The sequence below is a fragment of the Gossypium arboreum genome, chromosome 5, assembly GCF_025698485.1.
Source record: "Gossypium arboreum isolate Shixiya-1 chromosome 5, ASM2569848v2, whole genome shotgun sequence".
Classification (NCBI taxonomy): Eukaryota; Viridiplantae; Streptophyta; class Magnoliopsida; order Malvales; family Malvaceae; genus Gossypium; species Gossypium arboreum.
In genome coordinates this window covers 13,238,317-13,255,036 of record NC_069074.1, presented here as the reverse complement: position 1 = coordinate 13,255,036, position 16,720 = coordinate 13,238,317, and the positions used below count along the sequence as shown (strand labels likewise).

At 33.1% G+C, this 16,720-nt stretch overlaps 4 protein-coding genes across 5 annotated transcripts; 3 read left to right on the top strand and 1 right to left on the bottom strand.

Moving 5' to 3' along the window:
- Positions 1-4,461: 4,461 nt before the first annotated feature.
- Positions 4,462-5,410, top strand: LOC108452618 (heavy metal-associated isoprenylated plant protein 28-like). Of its 2 annotated transcripts, none has more exons than XM_017750420.2 (3): positions 4,462-4,553; positions 4,709-4,784; positions 4,940-5,410. In XM_017750420.2, exons 1-3 carry the CDS (start codon positions 4,548-4,550, stop codon positions 5,287-5,289), a joined length of 432 nt encoding a protein of 143 aa, XP_017605909.1. In that variant the 5' UTR covers positions 4,462-4,547; the 3' UTR covers positions 5,290-5,410. The 2 variants fall into 2 exon arrangements, with proteins under 2 accessions (XP_017605909.1, XP_052884789.1); XM_053028829.1 differs by having other exon boundaries at positions 4,481-4,625.
- Positions 5,411-7,303: 1,893 nt separating this feature from the next.
- On the top strand, positions 7,304-9,842 carry LOC108489851 (14-3-3-like protein D). The gene is made up of 7 exons (XM_017794530.2): positions 7,304-7,706; positions 7,796-8,102; positions 8,196-8,283; positions 8,959-9,068; positions 9,169-9,317; positions 9,452-9,512; positions 9,626-9,842. Exons 1-6 carry the CDS (start codon positions 7,634-7,636, stop codon positions 9,499-9,501), a joined length of 777 nt encoding a protein of 258 aa, XP_017650019.1. The 5' UTR covers positions 7,304-7,633; the 3' UTR covers positions 9,502-9,512; positions 9,626-9,842.
- Positions 9,843-11,684: 1,842 nt separating this feature from the next.
- On the top strand, positions 11,685-13,700 carry LOC108452616 (protein AGENET DOMAIN (AGD)-CONTAINING P1-like). Its single transcript, XM_017750418.2, has 2 exons — positions 11,685-12,420; positions 13,410-13,700. Exons 1-2 carry the CDS (start codon positions 12,017-12,019, stop codon positions 13,471-13,473), a joined length of 468 nt encoding a protein of 155 aa, XP_017605907.1. The 5' UTR covers positions 11,685-12,016; the 3' UTR covers positions 13,474-13,700.
- A 99-nt stretch (positions 13,701-13,799) lies between these two features.
- Positions 13,800-15,535, bottom strand: LOC108452268 (dof zinc finger protein DOF1.5-like). Its single transcript, XM_017750040.2, has 2 exons — positions 14,773-15,535; positions 13,800-14,458 (listed from the first exon to the last, which is right to left on the bottom strand). Exons 1-2 carry the CDS (start codon positions 15,251-15,253, stop codon positions 14,382-14,384), a joined length of 558 nt encoding a protein of 185 aa, XP_017605529.1. The 5' UTR covers positions 15,254-15,535; the 3' UTR covers positions 13,800-14,381.
- Between the last annotated feature and the right edge of the window lie 1,185 nt (positions 15,536-16,720).

Sequence of the window (16,720 nt, the reverse complement as noted above, 5' to 3'; positions counted from 1 at the left end):
TCAATTTACTTTTCAATACCAAATATTCAAATATCACAATCTCATATATTCATATCAATTTCCTCATATTTCCAATCAATATATTTTTCAATATAACATTCATTCAATATTCAAATTTCTACATAAGTCATATATATTATATAATTCAATCAATATAAATTCAATCAAAATAATTTCAATCAATATAAATTTAATAAATTCATCGCATACCAAAATCAATCCATTCCAATTGTAAAACATCATAATTCTAACACTAACAATTGCCATATGTATATAAATATAACAAATAATAACTAAGTTCGGATTATAGAAATACAAACCGTAATTTTCGAGCTAACTCCCGTTGACTTTGTCTTGTCCTTTCTTAGCCAAGATTTCCGGTACCACATTGACTACGAAATTAATACAATTCATAATCATTAATACATTACTAATTCATATCTTGAGTTACAGAATTCTAAATTAAGATCCGCTAATTTTTCCTGAAACTAGACTCACAAATCTTCTTACAATAAAATTTTCAGAATTTTTGGTTTAGCCATTAAGTACAGTTTATTCTTTAAATTCTACCCTATTCTGCTGTCTGACAGTTTCGTCCCTTCTTCACTAAAAATTAATTATCTCACAGTACAGAACTTAGATAACATTCCCGTTGATTTCTCCTGAAAATAGACTCATTAGGGATTCTAAACATATAACTTTAAGCCTCTAATTATTTTTCTTATATTTTTGGTGATTTTCCAAAGTCAGAACAGGGGAACCCGAATTCATTCTGACCTTGTCTCACAAAATTCATTATATCTCCTAATTTACAATTCAGTTGCTTATATTGTTTCTTCTATAAGAAACTAGACTCAATAATATTTAATTCCATATTTTATTCATCCTCTAATTCAATTTCTACAATTTTTGGTGATTTTTCAAACTTAGACTACTGCTGCTGTCCAAAATAGTCTTAGTACAAAATGTTGATTTACTCTAATTTCAATTTAATTCTAACTAAATTCACCTACTTTTCTATCTTAATTCATACTTTATTTCTACTCAATTTTAACCAAACTTTGACATAATTATCTATTTTTCATCATAAAACTATAATTTCGAAATTCTTTCAATTTAGTCCTTAAAGCATAAAACTTATGAATCACTTTACAATTCAATCCTTGTATCATTTTTAACTTGAATTTCTATCAATTTAGCCCTTAATTCATCATTTTATTTAACGTGGACAATATCTAGAAATCTAATAACTATCAAAATATCAACTTAATTTCATCAAAACTTTATTCTAAAACTTCTAAAACATCAAAATTAAGTAAAAAGGGCTTGATTGACTTACCTATTAAAGCTTAAAGCTTCAAACCTTGAATTTTCCCTTTTCTCCCCTTCTTTCTTTCTTTTTCTCCCCTACTCTCTGTTTCGTTTCATTCTGTTTCTATTTACTTTCATTTGCTTCTTTAATTTATATATATAATATAATATAATATAATATAATATAATATAATATAATATAATATAATTAAAACATAAAGTATCTTTATTATATAATAATATAATAATATAATAATATAATAATATAATAATATACTAAACATAAAAAAAATCTTAGATTTTCGATAAACCACCTCAATTTATACTTTTGTATAATTTTCTTTTTAGTCCTTTTATTTTCTTTTAATCTATAATTCAACTTTTACTCTTTATTCAATTTGGTCCTTTTACTTAATTACCCTTAATTAAATTAAATTCACTTAATTAAATTCTAATTAACCACTCATTTTACTTAGTAAATATTTTTAATAAATATTTACGAATCCATTTTTCAGAAATGGAGACCCGAAAATACACTTTTTCGGTAACGGTAAAATTCGGGTCATTACAACAACAACTTTAACATTAATATAAAATCAATATTCATCACAAGCACAATCAAGTTTCATAATTTCATAGCCACACATAACTTTTTAATATTTTACAATTTAGTCCTTTTTCTACACATTTAATTACATCAAGAATAACTACAATCATTTACTACTTTCACATTTAGTAAGTTACAATGACTTAAATTCATGACATTAACATGTTCATTAATTTATTATTTTCAAAAATCTAATTAAGTAAGAAAGAAGTCTAAAGTACTTACAAATCTTAACTAGGTTATGTTTTCTTCAAACTTTATTACTTGTTTCTTCTTGTCTACAATCCTTCCATCCTCTTTCTTGTCTTTCTCTTCATTTCATAGCAATTCCATAAAACATGAGAAATCAATATACTTATTTCATAATATTTTCGTGTTGAAATAATTATAATAAATATGATACTACTACTACTATATCATGAAAATCTTACCTTAAAGCCTTAGTTTCTCAAATTATCTAGATTTTCTCTCTTCAAACATTAACACTAAGCTTACTATGTAAATTTTCCATGAAAATTTTATAGCTTTTGGCTTGGAGGGGTCTTTATTGATGATAAAGACCAAATTACAAGGAAAAAAAAATTATTCTCCAACAATTAATGGTGGGTGACATGATACATAAGTCTTTTGAATTTTTTATGGTCTCCTATTATTTTCTCCATTGACACTTATAAATCACATTTAATTTATTTTAAAAAATTCAACTCATAATTACTCAAAATAATATTATTAAGACCAAGAAATTTTCAAAGATGTTACAATAGATGCACGCACTCTTATGCTGGGTATAAAGAGTCAACTTTCTGCTGATGTTTTCAGTATTGGAAGTGATTTCTTTTTTTTACCGCGAAAATGGGTATTAGTTAATTGGTCCGAAGTTCACATTTAGATCACGTAAGTTTCCCCTTCTTAGTAGTAATCTTTTAAGAATATCATCTCCACTTTTGGCACTTTGCTTGAAGTCAATGGTGAATACTACTTTCATCTCTTTCAATGTCGCATTGAAAAACCACAGGGACTTTTAGCATACGCAACGGGGAGTTGTTAGCATTCCAAAATAAGATTTAACTGATGTTGTTATCTTTTTTCTAACTTTTAAAAAGTAAAAATATTTAAAAATTAAATATAATTATAATCCAATAATATAACTTGGAATTCGCATGCGCTTCTCATTAAAAATTTGTAACATATTTTTTAAACATTTACATTACAATATAATATATTACCTAATCCATATTTTGAGCATAGTTATTTTTTGCTTAGAATCATTTAAATGATTTTTTTTTGATGAATTACAATAACAGGTTAAAGTCCGAACAAATAATACAATTTGAACTTAAGTTACACCTAGAACGGTAAACATCCTTAACCATCATGCCATCATATGAAGTTTAACAATTTAAATCATTTAAATTTATATTTAAATATAATATATATTTTTATTCTCTCTTTATTAAATATTGATCAAACTTTTAAACTTTGACAAATATAGTCACTTTTCTTTTAGCAACAGTTTAGTTTCGAAAAAAGCGGTTATATCATTTCTTTTAGTCTACATAGATATGGCAACATGGCGAGATAGAATAACATTTTACTTACCCAACTTGATTTAAAGGCAGATCCTATGGTTGGCTCTAACCAACCTTGATATACTAATTTTTTATTTTTAATATTTTTATCAAGTAATAATTTTTCCTTGTAAAATAAAATAGATTTTTGTCACATTCCTTGATAGAGTAAAAAAATTTTAAGATATATACAAGTCAATTCAATATCTTATTGATTATGATCCTACTTCAAATAATTTTAGATAATTATATCAAAATAAAACAGACCAAATTCTTTTTAAACTTCATTCAACTAATTTTAAAATTAAACTCACCCAAAACCCAAGTCTGATTAAAAGTCGTGGAGTTGGTGTTTCATTAACCATGTGTAGCAGTACCATCATCCGAGTACTATTGCCAGTGATGAAGTTGACCTTATCTACTCCTAATAATTACAGGAACTTACTTGGAATTTGCTAGTCCACACTTTCATCGAAATCTAATAAGTAATAATCTTTTCAATATTTCGTCAGACGAGATTGACGTCACCACCACCAATTAATTTTTGACTTGTTCTTCCACGCGTATACCAATGGTTAATGTCACAAAACTTGCAAACAGGCTTGTATTATAGTCGACCAGCAATTAGCATCCTTAAGTATCTGAATTACTCGATTCAGGAGGGCTATGACAAAGGTTGCAGCTTGAATTACTGTAATTACCAACAAATCAATAATTTCTTCACTGGGTAAAACAAAAGGCAAAAACAGAGAAATTCCCCCATACTGTATTTGACTAGTGTTTTAAAGTCGGGCGGGTTATGTAAGTAATCTAATTAATTATTTGTATATTGTATTGTTACGTTTGCGAGCTCCTTTATTTAATTTCGAAGCAGCTGCCAAGCTTTTTCCCCAGAATCTTTTGAATGCTTTGTCCCCAAGAAGCAACTTGAAGAAAAACAAAAACCCTTAGTGGGGACTATCTTGAGTCTTGACGTTTCCTATATATAAGTACGTCCCCATGGTTATCAATTCTCATCCATCATTTTTCTTTTCTAAATACCAAGATTACAGATACTCAAAATGGCGGTTAGTTCTGTTTCTATCGTTTTTATATGTAACACACACATTACCAAAGAAAAATCAGTTTTGCATCAAACTGTAGTGTATCTGCCATCTTCATATTACATAAATATTGGCTAATTAATTACTGATTGTATTTTTTGTCTGTTCTTCCTCTGCAGATATTAGAGATGAGAGTACATATGGACTGTGAAGGCTGCGCGGTCAAGATAAAGAAGGCTCTTGGAAAACTCAAGGGTATGTCCAAACTTTCGTGTCCGTCCATCATTGAAAAAATATATATTTAGTTCCATATACACATAGCGATGCTTCTTTATGCATATGATGCAAGCTTTCTCTTGAAGCTAAAACGATATTAATGTTAATGACTTAATTTGGGTGTTTTGTTTCAGGAGTGGACAGTGTAGATGTGGATATGAGGATGCAAAAGGTAACGGTCATGGGGTGGGCAGTGTCAGACCAGAAGAAGATGTTGAAAAGAGTGAGAAAAAGCGGAAAAAGAGCAGAGCTGTGGCCGTATCCATACAAACCTGACAACCAATTTTACTACGAATACTATGAAAGACAACCCACGATTACTTACCATGCAACCGGCCATTCATCGTCCTACTACTACTACAAGCATGGGAATGATGGCCATGATCATGGTTACTATCAGCCACCACCTTATTCAACTCTTGTTGATGAACAAGCCAGCTCTATCTTCAGCGATGAAAATCCACACGCTTGCTCCATAATGTGATATATATATATATGAATGACTGTGTAAATAAAAGCTACAAGTATTTGTGAGCTGAATTTCCCTTGTAAGACTAAGAACTGTTGTAATTTTGTGCGTTGAAGATGAAGAATTTTTTAGTGCATTCTGTTAGTATTTGTTTAGGGTAGCTTACTTGGCACTTCCATCTACGTCTCTTTCTAATGGCAAGTTGTAGAAACAAATATAATTTTCACTACGATAAAAAAACTGCATGCAATACCATAACATAAAAATATATAAACTCCCACAATATCTTAGCCTAATGACAAAAAATATTATGTTATAGACATGAGAATTTAATTTCAATTCCAAACAATTTTATTTTTCATCCCCAATTTATTTTAAAAATTACATAAACATAAAATTTTTTTAATAAAATAAAATAAAGAAAAGATATGTAAATATTTATCAATGTAATTGTTGGAATTTTGAGTGTAATTTAAGTTACATCATGTATAAATGTTATGTATGTTATCTTTGAGATTATTTTAATTATAAGTTCCATCATGTGTGTGCCATGTTAAGATTTATTTTGGTTTAGATTCGAATATATTTTATTTTTCAAACTATTGTGCTTTGTATTGAGTTATTCTAATTCTAGTTGATTGAATATGTATTATTTACCATTTATAATTATACTTGTAATTCAGCTTGTAAATTTCTCTAAAAAATATAATTATTTAATTGATTAACCCACAAAAGACAAGTCATCATTCAACATAACTTAAAAATAGAGATGATCATGAGTCGAGTCTAATCAAACCTATACATGGTATTAATATTATATATAATTGTCCAAATTTAGTCGACTCAAATATGAGTTTCAAATTTTGCTTAAACTCGAATATTTGTAAATGACTAAATCAAGTCCATTTAAATTTGTCAATATTTTTAAAAATATAATTACTTAGTAATTATATATTTTATTATTATGTTTTTAGTTAAATCTAAATATACACAACTTAACATTTTTTATTTACATTATAGTATAAATTACATACTATATAAAACAAAATATATATATAAAAAAAACACATCATAAACTTGAGAATGGGTCAAACCAAGCTCAAGTTTTAAACATTGAAGCCTAAGTATGGGCCATATTTTGAATGAAATTTTTTTTGTCAAGTTTATTTTTTGTCTAATAATTTTATTTAAATTTTCCTAAATTTTGAAGAGTACACAAATAATTTAACCATTAAATACATCTATTTAAAAGTTGTTTTCTCCAATCCTTATTTATGTCCCCCTTATCGAAAATTAGATAACGAAATTATATTTAATGTATTGTATATAAACCCATCTAATTTTATCCAAAGTTAAATTAGACAAGGGAATGCTGATGCGGAAACTTGCGGTCAGGGGATGGATAACAATAAGGATAATTATACAAACATAGAAAGAAATGGCAACACAGCGGCTTCTCTGATTCATTTTCTTAAGCCTGTAAATACTAATTGGGAAGAATACCATGCATGATCAAGGCCTTTGAGCAGAAGCAAGGAATGGCTTCATCACCCATGCTCCCACTAAAGGAACTTTGTGACATCCCTCCCCACCTTCCTCTTGTTCATCGCATATCTTATTAACTAGGTAGTAGGTGCTTAAATGACAAATGGGGTTTGAATTTTAGTTGGTCAAATACTATTGTAGGCGTAGCAACAACATCCCTTGTCCTCATTTATTTAAGGCAGGTCTGCCCAAGCACTGTTGTGTATTTGTACTGCATGATGGAATTAAGTTAAATGGTCTATTATTGTATTGATAGAGAAGCCCATTTCCCTTGTCCTTAAATCGGATTAGTGAAAGCCCAATTCTTTCCCTCGGCAGAGTTTGGGGCTGGTGGAGCAATTTTCATTTATACAACAAAAAGAACTGACTGGTGTATTTGGGGGTCTGAATCTTTCTAACTCTGTTAAACAATTCCTGTTTTCTTAAAGTAAAACTTAATTTCACTTAAATGCTGACATGTCTCCATCATTTCCTTTTCCATTCAAACTTCAAAGAAAGCAACACTCTCAAAACCAACGATTACGACCCAAACTCCTTAAAACGACCTTGTAACACTGCCTCATTTAACAAGGAGTGTAGGCCACAGCCCCGATCTCGCGTGGGTCATTGACATTCCAAATCGAGCCGGCCAGTCATGTCTTGTCCCCGCTTCCTCCACTTTTGCCCATCTTAGTTCTCCTGATTGGTCCTCCTCAACCAACCCCACCCCCACCCAAAAAAAAAAACCCTGAAAAGAAGGACCATCTTCTTCCTCTCCGAGTCCCTTCTCCTTGTTTTTTCATTTCTCCTAGAACGAAAAAGCTTGTAATCGGCCATGGATTTCTCCAAAGAACGTGAAAGCTTCGTTTACATCGCCAAGCTCGCTGAGCAAGCAGAACGCTTTGATGGTCCGATCTAATTGACAAGGTCATAAACTTTGGTTATTTTCTTCATTTAAGCTTTTAAAATTGTGGGATTTTTTTGTTTTCTTTTCCAGATATGGTGACTTCCATGAAAAAGCTAGCGGAGCTTGATGTGGAACTGACCGTAGAAGAGCGAAACCTGCTCTCTGTTGGGTACAAAAACGTGATTGGTGCTCGAAGAGCATCGTGGAGGATCCTGTCTTCGATTGAGCAAAAGGAAGAGAGCAAAGGGAATGAGCAAAATGTTAAGAAAATCAAAACGTATAGGCAGAAAGTGGAATCGGAGTTGTCCAATATTTGTAAAGATATTATGGGTGTCATTAATGAGCATCTCATTCCTTCTTGCTTGGGTGGAGAGTCTACTGTGTTTTATTATAAAATGTGAGAACTATTTTTGGGTTTTCTTTGTTGATTGACTCTGGGTTCTTTTTTTTTTTTTTTCTTCTGATATTCTTGGGGATTGTTTGGTTGCAGGAAAGGAGATTATTATAGGTACTTGGCGGAGTTTAAGATGGGTGATGAAAGGAAAGAGGCCGCTGATCAGTCCATGAAAGCATATCAGGCAAGTTCAATTATGTTTAAATTGGCTTAAAAGAAGAATTTTGGTTTATAAAATGTTGGTAGCTAAATGTACATTTTTGCTTATGAATTTGTTGGTTGGTTGATGCATGTTCTCATGGTATAGAGAGAAGTGAAGGGACAATAGAAGTTGGAAAATACTTTGTCTGTTTTCATCTTTGCTGCACCCGTTTCTCTCTCCCTGTTCTTGGGAGAAAATATAGGTGGGCAAGAATCAAGGATCCATGTGTTAGAATTATTGATTTCACAACAACAGGCATCCTAAGTTTTTGGACTTTAGCTCCTATTGTTTAGTCTGCAATTTATTACATGGAATGATTTTATTAAAGAAACTTCATGGCCTTTTAATGAGGAATTGTACCAATGGTTTTCCCATTTTTAACATATGTTCTCTTTTCACCCTGTATTTATAAATCAAATGTCATAGGTCGAAAAAAAAATATTTGAAGCGATGTAAGAAGAAAATTTTGCCCCTATTGCTATGCTTTTTAATTATGGCTACTTCCATGACATTTGCTTGATCCCTTGTGCTGAGCTTGTGGATATAAGTTGTCTACCTTGTCTTAGAAAATCCTAAGATGCCTGTAAAGACTTTTGGAATGTCTGTATTCTTATAATGCCAAACATTTCCGAGCTTGTGGATATTATTTGTTTGCAGTCTGCAACAACTACAGCAGAAGCTGAGTTGCCTCCTACCCATCCAATCCGGTTGGGTTTGGCCTTGAACTTCTCTGTCTTTTATTATGAAATTATGAACTCTCCTGAAAGGTATGCATGCATGTTGTTTCCTCTCTATGCTTAACTTTCTTGTCGAGCTACTTCTGCATAATTTTGAAAAGCCATGTTACACGTTAAACTTGTAAACCAGGGCCTGTCACCTTGCTAAGCAAGCTTTTGATGAAGCTATCTCAGAGTTGGATACTTTAAGCGAGGAGTCATACAAAGATAGCACATTGATTATGCAGCTTTTAAGGGACAACCTTACTTTATGGACTTCTGACATCCCAGAGGATGGAGGTAACTTTTTAGATTTTGCACGACTGAATATGCCTTAACTAGGATTTGCCTCTTTATTATTACATTTAATACTTCTTACCTAGTTCTGCCATTTGATACATAAGTTTCTGCGTCATGTATTTGTCTCATTACAGAAGAAGCCGCAAAGCTTGGTGCTGCTAAAGTGGGTGAAGGAGATGAATGAAGCTACTTAAAGTCAGTTCTTATCTTCATTAAGAAAATCCTTTTTTGTAAATTGTGGCCATAGCTAATATTTTCTTTTTACTATATTTGTATTTGTTTATGTATTTGAGTTTGTCATGTTGCAGTGGATTGGGACCTGTATCATGAAAGGAAGTAGTACAATCTAAAACTGTTGGAAATGCCCTGTTGTCAAGAGAGATTCAATTGTTATGACTCTTTTTATGAGCTAGTGTTTGATGTTTGGACTGTGGAGTGTCAATGGCATTTTACGTTTTTGTCTGTCTCTTTTTAACATCCTTCCCTCTGTGATCAAATAAAAACTATTTTCAGGATTTTTTTTCCCGCTTTATGTGCCTCTTTGTTCATTGAAATTTCAAATCCCATTTGGATTCTTGACTCGAAAACGAAGACCCAAATCTACTTTGTAGCTAGCTGAGTTCATAGACTCCATGGAAATTGTTATTTTTTTGGAAGGAAATTCAGGTTATTATCTCCAAATTGATAAAATCTCTTTTATAATGTTTTTTAGAAAGAAGTTAAATTTGTCATCGGATCTTGTACTAGGGGTGACTAAAGGACGGTTCAAATATATACGATCGATAGCTTTTAGTCAAGTGGGTTCGGTTAAGTTTGTAACTATGGTTAAGGTGGTTTTGTTGGCCATTAAAATAAGTTATGTCGATCGTTTGTTGATAATGAATATCCATAATCGAATAGATCAATTTAATGGACTTAATGGCCTTTTGATATTTATATGTTTATCTTTTAAAATATATTTACAATACACCACAAATATATAACATATAAAATTTAACCAAAAATAAAAAACAGCCCAGTTCAGTTTGGTTTAATCAATTTTTAATGGATCCATTTTATGTCAGATTGATTAGGTCGTTTAAGACTTTAGTCGGTTAAAGTATAAGATTGATCAATGTGAACCACTTTTTTTCCAAGGAAAGAGATAGATGAACGGATGTAAATATTTGTTCTACAAACGGGGAGAAAAGATACAATGACATCACCTATCAAAGCCATCTCATTCTTTCCCTCGGCCCTTTGCATCTTATCCCTCTGTGTTGCTCATGCTAATGGACCTTCCCTCACAGTCGAGTGGAGAGAAAAGTTCTCTGCGGCAACTCCTGTATCCAGTTCGTAACTTGAATCAGCAAGTACATGGCAGGTAATCTTGCCTGTCATGTATTTGATAAACATTTGAAGTTTCAACCAACATTTGAGACACATTTCTCCTATGTTGTTAGGTTTCTTATGGCACAAGGTAACGTTGGGTGTGCTCTATAAACAAGTGCAAAAGTGCGGTTGGAGTCATGAAGATGGACAGGCGTCCCACTCTTCATAAGGTGAGACCATGAGTTGTGGATCTACCGTCTTAACATGGACAGATACCATGAGGAAGATGTACGTGAGGAATCACTGGCAGAAACAAGCTATCCTAAATGCGTTGAGATCAACACTGCATCTCACCTTAAGAAGACTGCTGAGGTTAGCTTCATCAAGGTCACCAGATTCACCAACACCATTAGTCTTGTCAACCCTCTCCGCTTCATGAAAAAAGATCTGTGCCCGAGTGCTCGAAAATCCTCAAAGAAGTCGGACTGATTGGAGTTGATACTGAATAAAGGCCATTCCTTCGTTAATGGCAAAACAAAGTGAAAGTTGATATATTCAATAAACAGAGGTCGGTTTATTTTTCTTAACAATTTCACTTGCCAATCTTGCCAGAGATATAATATGAAACTAGATAGTTCTTAGTTTTATTTATCACGGTAAGTTTTACAAGAATAGTTCCCGAAAATCTACTGTCCTCCCTGATATCTGTGTAATAAATATATTTGATCTTCAGTGTGCTTATTGATCAGAAAAATTGATTTTACAAGAAATTCATGAGTAACATGGATCTTCCATCTTGCAGTGAACCTTTTTGACATGTTCAAACATTACTATTTTCATGAAGTGACAAATTTGTGATGGTTCGGGTCTGGTAATTGTTCTAAACCTTTGATTAAATGCATTCTTGTAGCAATTTAACTGCAAATTCTGCAACATTTACCATTGAACAAAAGGGAAATGGATGCCAAATTCCTAATCCACTTTATTTGTAAGTCTCGAAATTTTATAAATTTCTCTTCTTTCTAAATTGAAACATTGGACATAGAATTTGTGGAATACTGCTTTACCAGCTGCTAGCGTCATAAGTTTTTTATGTACTCTTTTTAGAAGTGATTCAGAATCATGCAGGACAGAAGTAAAATCCAACGGATGATATAAGTCCTTAAGAAGTGTCGAATGCCCAAGACCGTTGGTTTAAGTTCGCCATATAAAGCTTACCGAAACAGGATTCCAACTTCCGTCATAAGTTTGTTTAATTACTGTGGTTGATGATCATCCCATTTCAGGAATCCAGTTAACAAGGCACTTTTTCGAGGCCTTAACCCCTCTTGAGCCCTGGCCTGCGCCATCCCTTTTTCTCTCTTTCGTCAAGGCGGCAATACAAGACAATGGCTTTCAAACTAAATGACCTGGTGGAGATATGCAAGAAGGAAGAGGGGTTCTCTGGCGTCTATTACACAGCCATTCTTCTAGCCGCGGTAGGAAGAAAGAGATACTTGGTACGGTATGAGAATCGTTTCAACGAGGACGGATCAAGGTTCCTCACTGAAGCTGTTGACTCCGATGAAATCAGGCCTTCTCCCCCACAACCTTCTGGCTACAATTTCGCCGTGGCTGAAAGGGTTGAAGCCTTCGTCGACTTTGCTTGGAGGGTTGGAACTGTCATTAGAAAAGTTGACCCCAACTACTATGTCAAGTTGGATTGCAATGGCAAGGAACATCACTGTTCTTTCTTTAAAGTTAGGCGTCATCTTGAATGGCAAAATGGGACTTGGCTCTCTCCTGCAACTGGGTAATCTTGCTTTCCTTTTCTTATCTTCTTGCTATTGGGTTTTTTGTCCAAAGTCTTCTGCTTCTTGGTCCTTCTTGATTAACTTTTTCTGTTTGAAGCACTTATTATTGTTGCTAGTCTTATATGTTAGTGATTCAAATAGTTGCTGTTTTGCATCTATTATCGTGATTTTTTTTCTTTTTACTTGGTATTTCTAGCTAATTGGTTTAGAATCTTGGGGAGTTTCTGCCAACTTTCTTCCTATAATTTTTTGTTCCAAATGCAATATTAACATTCTTATTTCAAATATTTTTTGCGTTTCATATTCTGCTTTGATTAGACTTCTTGCTGATCCAGGGTGCAAAGTTTAAGTTTAGGTAACAAGATACTTAAGTACTACCTCTACTAATATTTGGGTCCTGAAAGTTATTGATTTCTAAAGCAAGACTTGAGCTTCTTTCAGTCTACTACTGTGGTCAACAAGTCAACTAAGAGCATTTGCTTTCCATTTCCAGCATTGGATTCCATTGTTTGCAAGCTTATAGGTGGGAATTCTTTAGTACGTTTGGCATCTTGTATGAGAAAATGCACCCATTCCAACGATGCACCAACCACCCCTATATCAACCAGGCCTTGCCCTTTATTTCTTGGACTAATACTGTCAACTTGTGGGATGGAACATCCTGTTTAATTTCTTGTCTAGCCCAACCCAAATGTTACAGCATTCTGGATTTACACCTCTCAGAAGCTAATATCCATATTTTAGCCAAGCCAATTGCTAGTCTCCTCCGCTGAATGTAGAACTTAGACATGCGGCCACATTTACCTGTAAATTAAGTACTGAAAATTAGCTGCCAGAATGTAGTGCTTTTTATGTTCTTTATTTCAGATGTCTATGACTTAAACATGTAATTAATATTTTTATTCATAAGCACTTTGTTTCCACTACAATGATTTACGAGGACTGTGAGTATTGAATCTAATTTATCTGGGTTGATTCGTTTTATCAGGTCCGAAAGCAGCCAAGAAAACAGATCTGCGCGAGGGGATCAACCTGAAGATCCTGGCAACTAAGCAAACACGAGGGAACAAACTGGGGCTAACTTTGATTAGCTTAGATATTAGTCTGCAGTAGCATTTGACTGTTAAGTCATTCTAAGTTAGTGAGATGTGAAAACCCATTCTGTTTCTTTGTTGCTTATTATGTTCTTCAGCTACTTTGTCTAAAACATGAAAACCTTGTGGGCTGATGGCATTCATTGGTCACTTGAATCTACAATTCTCACGCTTCTTAGTGTTCACTTGTTTTTAACTACAGATACTTGATAACAACAACAAGAATATTAATGAAACATTAAAAAGAAGGTAGGATTAGAGCCATGCACTTGGCAGGAATCATGTCACCAATTCCTTCTGGAAAGAATTCTATTAAACAGAACAGATACAAGGAAAAAGTAAAAAAGGAACTGTGTAGAAAGTCTTACAATGGAATATTATTCTTATTCTTTGTGAAGCTACATACTCAGTCAACTGCACTTGTTTAATCTTTAAAGATACAAGAACAAGTTTCGACTAATCTGAGTAGGAAATTTACTTCATGGTAGTTGATAAGATGCCTAATCCTATAACCTCAAGGCATCTGTTTTCCCTACAGCAACATCTGTACATGCTTATATTATAATCATGTCGGTTTGCTTTTTTATATCAAAATCTCAGATGAATATGATTTGATGAGATTAAAGTCTCCGGGCCTGGCTCTGAAATCTAGATGTTATCCATTTACATTAGCTTTAACTGTTTCAAGCAATGAACCTTTTGTCCGAAGAATCTTTGCTATTGTCCGACCAACCTGCCCCATCTTATCCGTCCAATTTTAGCAGGTTCATAATCAAAGAGGATGCTGGTGCTGATCATGATTTTGCTTTCGCTTTCGCTTTCCCATCCCATCCATATCGCTTGATAAATTTTGCGGCAGGTTTGGATTAATGGAATTGGATCATGGACTCCTCACTAGTGGGTTGATTTTGGTCTACCGAGAGGCCACATGAGTCCCCATGATCTGCGAATACCACATTTCTCCTTGTTAATTTATTCAATCCAAGATTTGATTCTCCCTTTGGAAACAGTAACTCCTAAGCTACCATTTAAGTTCAATCCAGACTTATTGATTTTTATTTTTTTTACAGATTTTAAAATAATAAATAGTAGCAGTAGAAGGATGGATTTATTAATTCTTCAAAAACCAGCCTGTATTTACATTAGTCTATTATCATAATATAATCCCTACAATTTTCTAATCCGTGTTGAAACTTCAGCACGCGAAAGAAGAAAATAAAATAAAATAAAATAAAGAAGAAGATCAATTAAGTTGACCTCCAGGGCAGCTTATTCGCCTCCGCTTCATTGGGAAAACTTGCCGGAAACCACCATTCGCTGCCGCCAAGTGCCACTCGTCCAACACCATCCCCTCCAACTCAAACTGGTGCACGTGCACCCCACTAGAGCCGTCAAACAAGCACCCCTCCTGAAACCCAGCAAGACCACGACCCGGTACTGGTTTCGCTTTCCGGCGACCAGCCCCTACCGGAACGTTCCGAAGGGCACCACCTGCAGTCCAGTACCTCTGGCAACCTTTACAGAAATGCCTGGGCTGATTCACGTTGTAGTTATTGAAGTAACAAAATTTGGTCTCCATGCTCTTACATCTAGGGCAAGGTATGATCTTGTCAGTCCTCTTGTCGGCTTTTGAATGGTCGTCTTCTTTGTGTTCTTCTTTCACTTGTCTTCCTGCATGCAACGTAATTGTTGCCCCAAATAGCTTGATCCCTTGGCCTTCATGGCTAGCCATGACCATTTAGAGACAAAGATAGAGACAGAAATAGCGGACGACAAAATATGACGAGTGTTTCTTTGGTTTGGGGCGAAAGGGTGTCTGGGAATTATGGTTATATATATGGGGAAGGGAGTGAGGGGGAAACGCAAAGGAAAAGTGGGTGGAATTGAAAGGAAAAAAAGAAAAGAAAGAAGAAGATGGCATGTGAGGGAAGTAGCCGCCGCCAACGCCAAAGAACCAAGTGGCGTGGAAAAGCTGATGATGAGCTTTTTCTCCAAATCATTACTCCAAGTCATCAATATTTATAATTAATACATTATATTTTACTTAATTTGCTTAAATATAAAAAATAGAATAATAATGAGATGGATTTTAGCCAATGTCTACATACACTCATGATTCGTAATTCCCATGAAAAAAAATGCAAAAGTGGGTCCAATCCTAGTAGGCTTGCGTACAAAGTATCAAAGTGATGGAGAATTGGAGCATAAATAAAAAAAGATAAAGTTTGGTTCTAATGGAAATGGCCAATGGGGGGGTTTTATTTCCCAATATTACAATATTCTATTTTGTATAAAGAGATAGAGAGATAAAGGTAAAACCTTCCTACTTTGCCTTTAAAAATCTATAAAATTTCTTTCTTTTCATAGATATGGTTTCTAAGGTTATATTATATACACTATAAATCCAAGAAAAAAGAAAAGAGTATGTAATGCATGGTAAAGAAGAAAAAGAGAGAATTCCCACTACTAGTTGCATGAAATGATGGATGCATTGCTCAGGAGAAAAAAAAATGGTGATTTAATAAAGAATAAGAACTTGGTTCTCTTCAAGAAATTATTTATTTATTATTATTATTATTTTTGGTGACATACCAACTGTTGTGAAATTCGATTTCCAAATCAATGGAAAATAATAATAAAAATTTCCCCTTCCAAAAGCTATATATTGGTATTGATAATAAATGGAAGTTAGTTTTAGGTGCTTTAAATTAATTAGTGTCGTATGTCCAATCAGATCCCACCAATAAGCTACCTTGCTTCCCAGCATCATCACTTGACATTTATTAACTTTATAAAAAGATAGAAGAAGGGGTCACAATTTATAATCATATTTCATGTATACATTCCAATGTGTCTGATTAATCATGCAGGACATCTAAAATAAATAAATTAAGACTGTGGGAAGTGAATTATTTTTCTTTATAGATTTTATCATGTTTTTTAGTACAACAAAATTATAAAAAAATAAATTCAAAATTAAAGTAATGAACATAAAACTTGGAAAAATTATATTTTATATATGGTAAAAGATGTATTGACTTCTTCAATTTAAAAAAAAAAATTCATTTAAAGTACTACCATTTTTGTAGGTTTCTCATTCCAATGTTGTAAGCACAGTCTATTTTCTCATTCCATTTTAGAAGATGATAAAGTCTAAAAAATTTGTGAATGCTGAAATTATACTGAGAATATTAATATAATACAA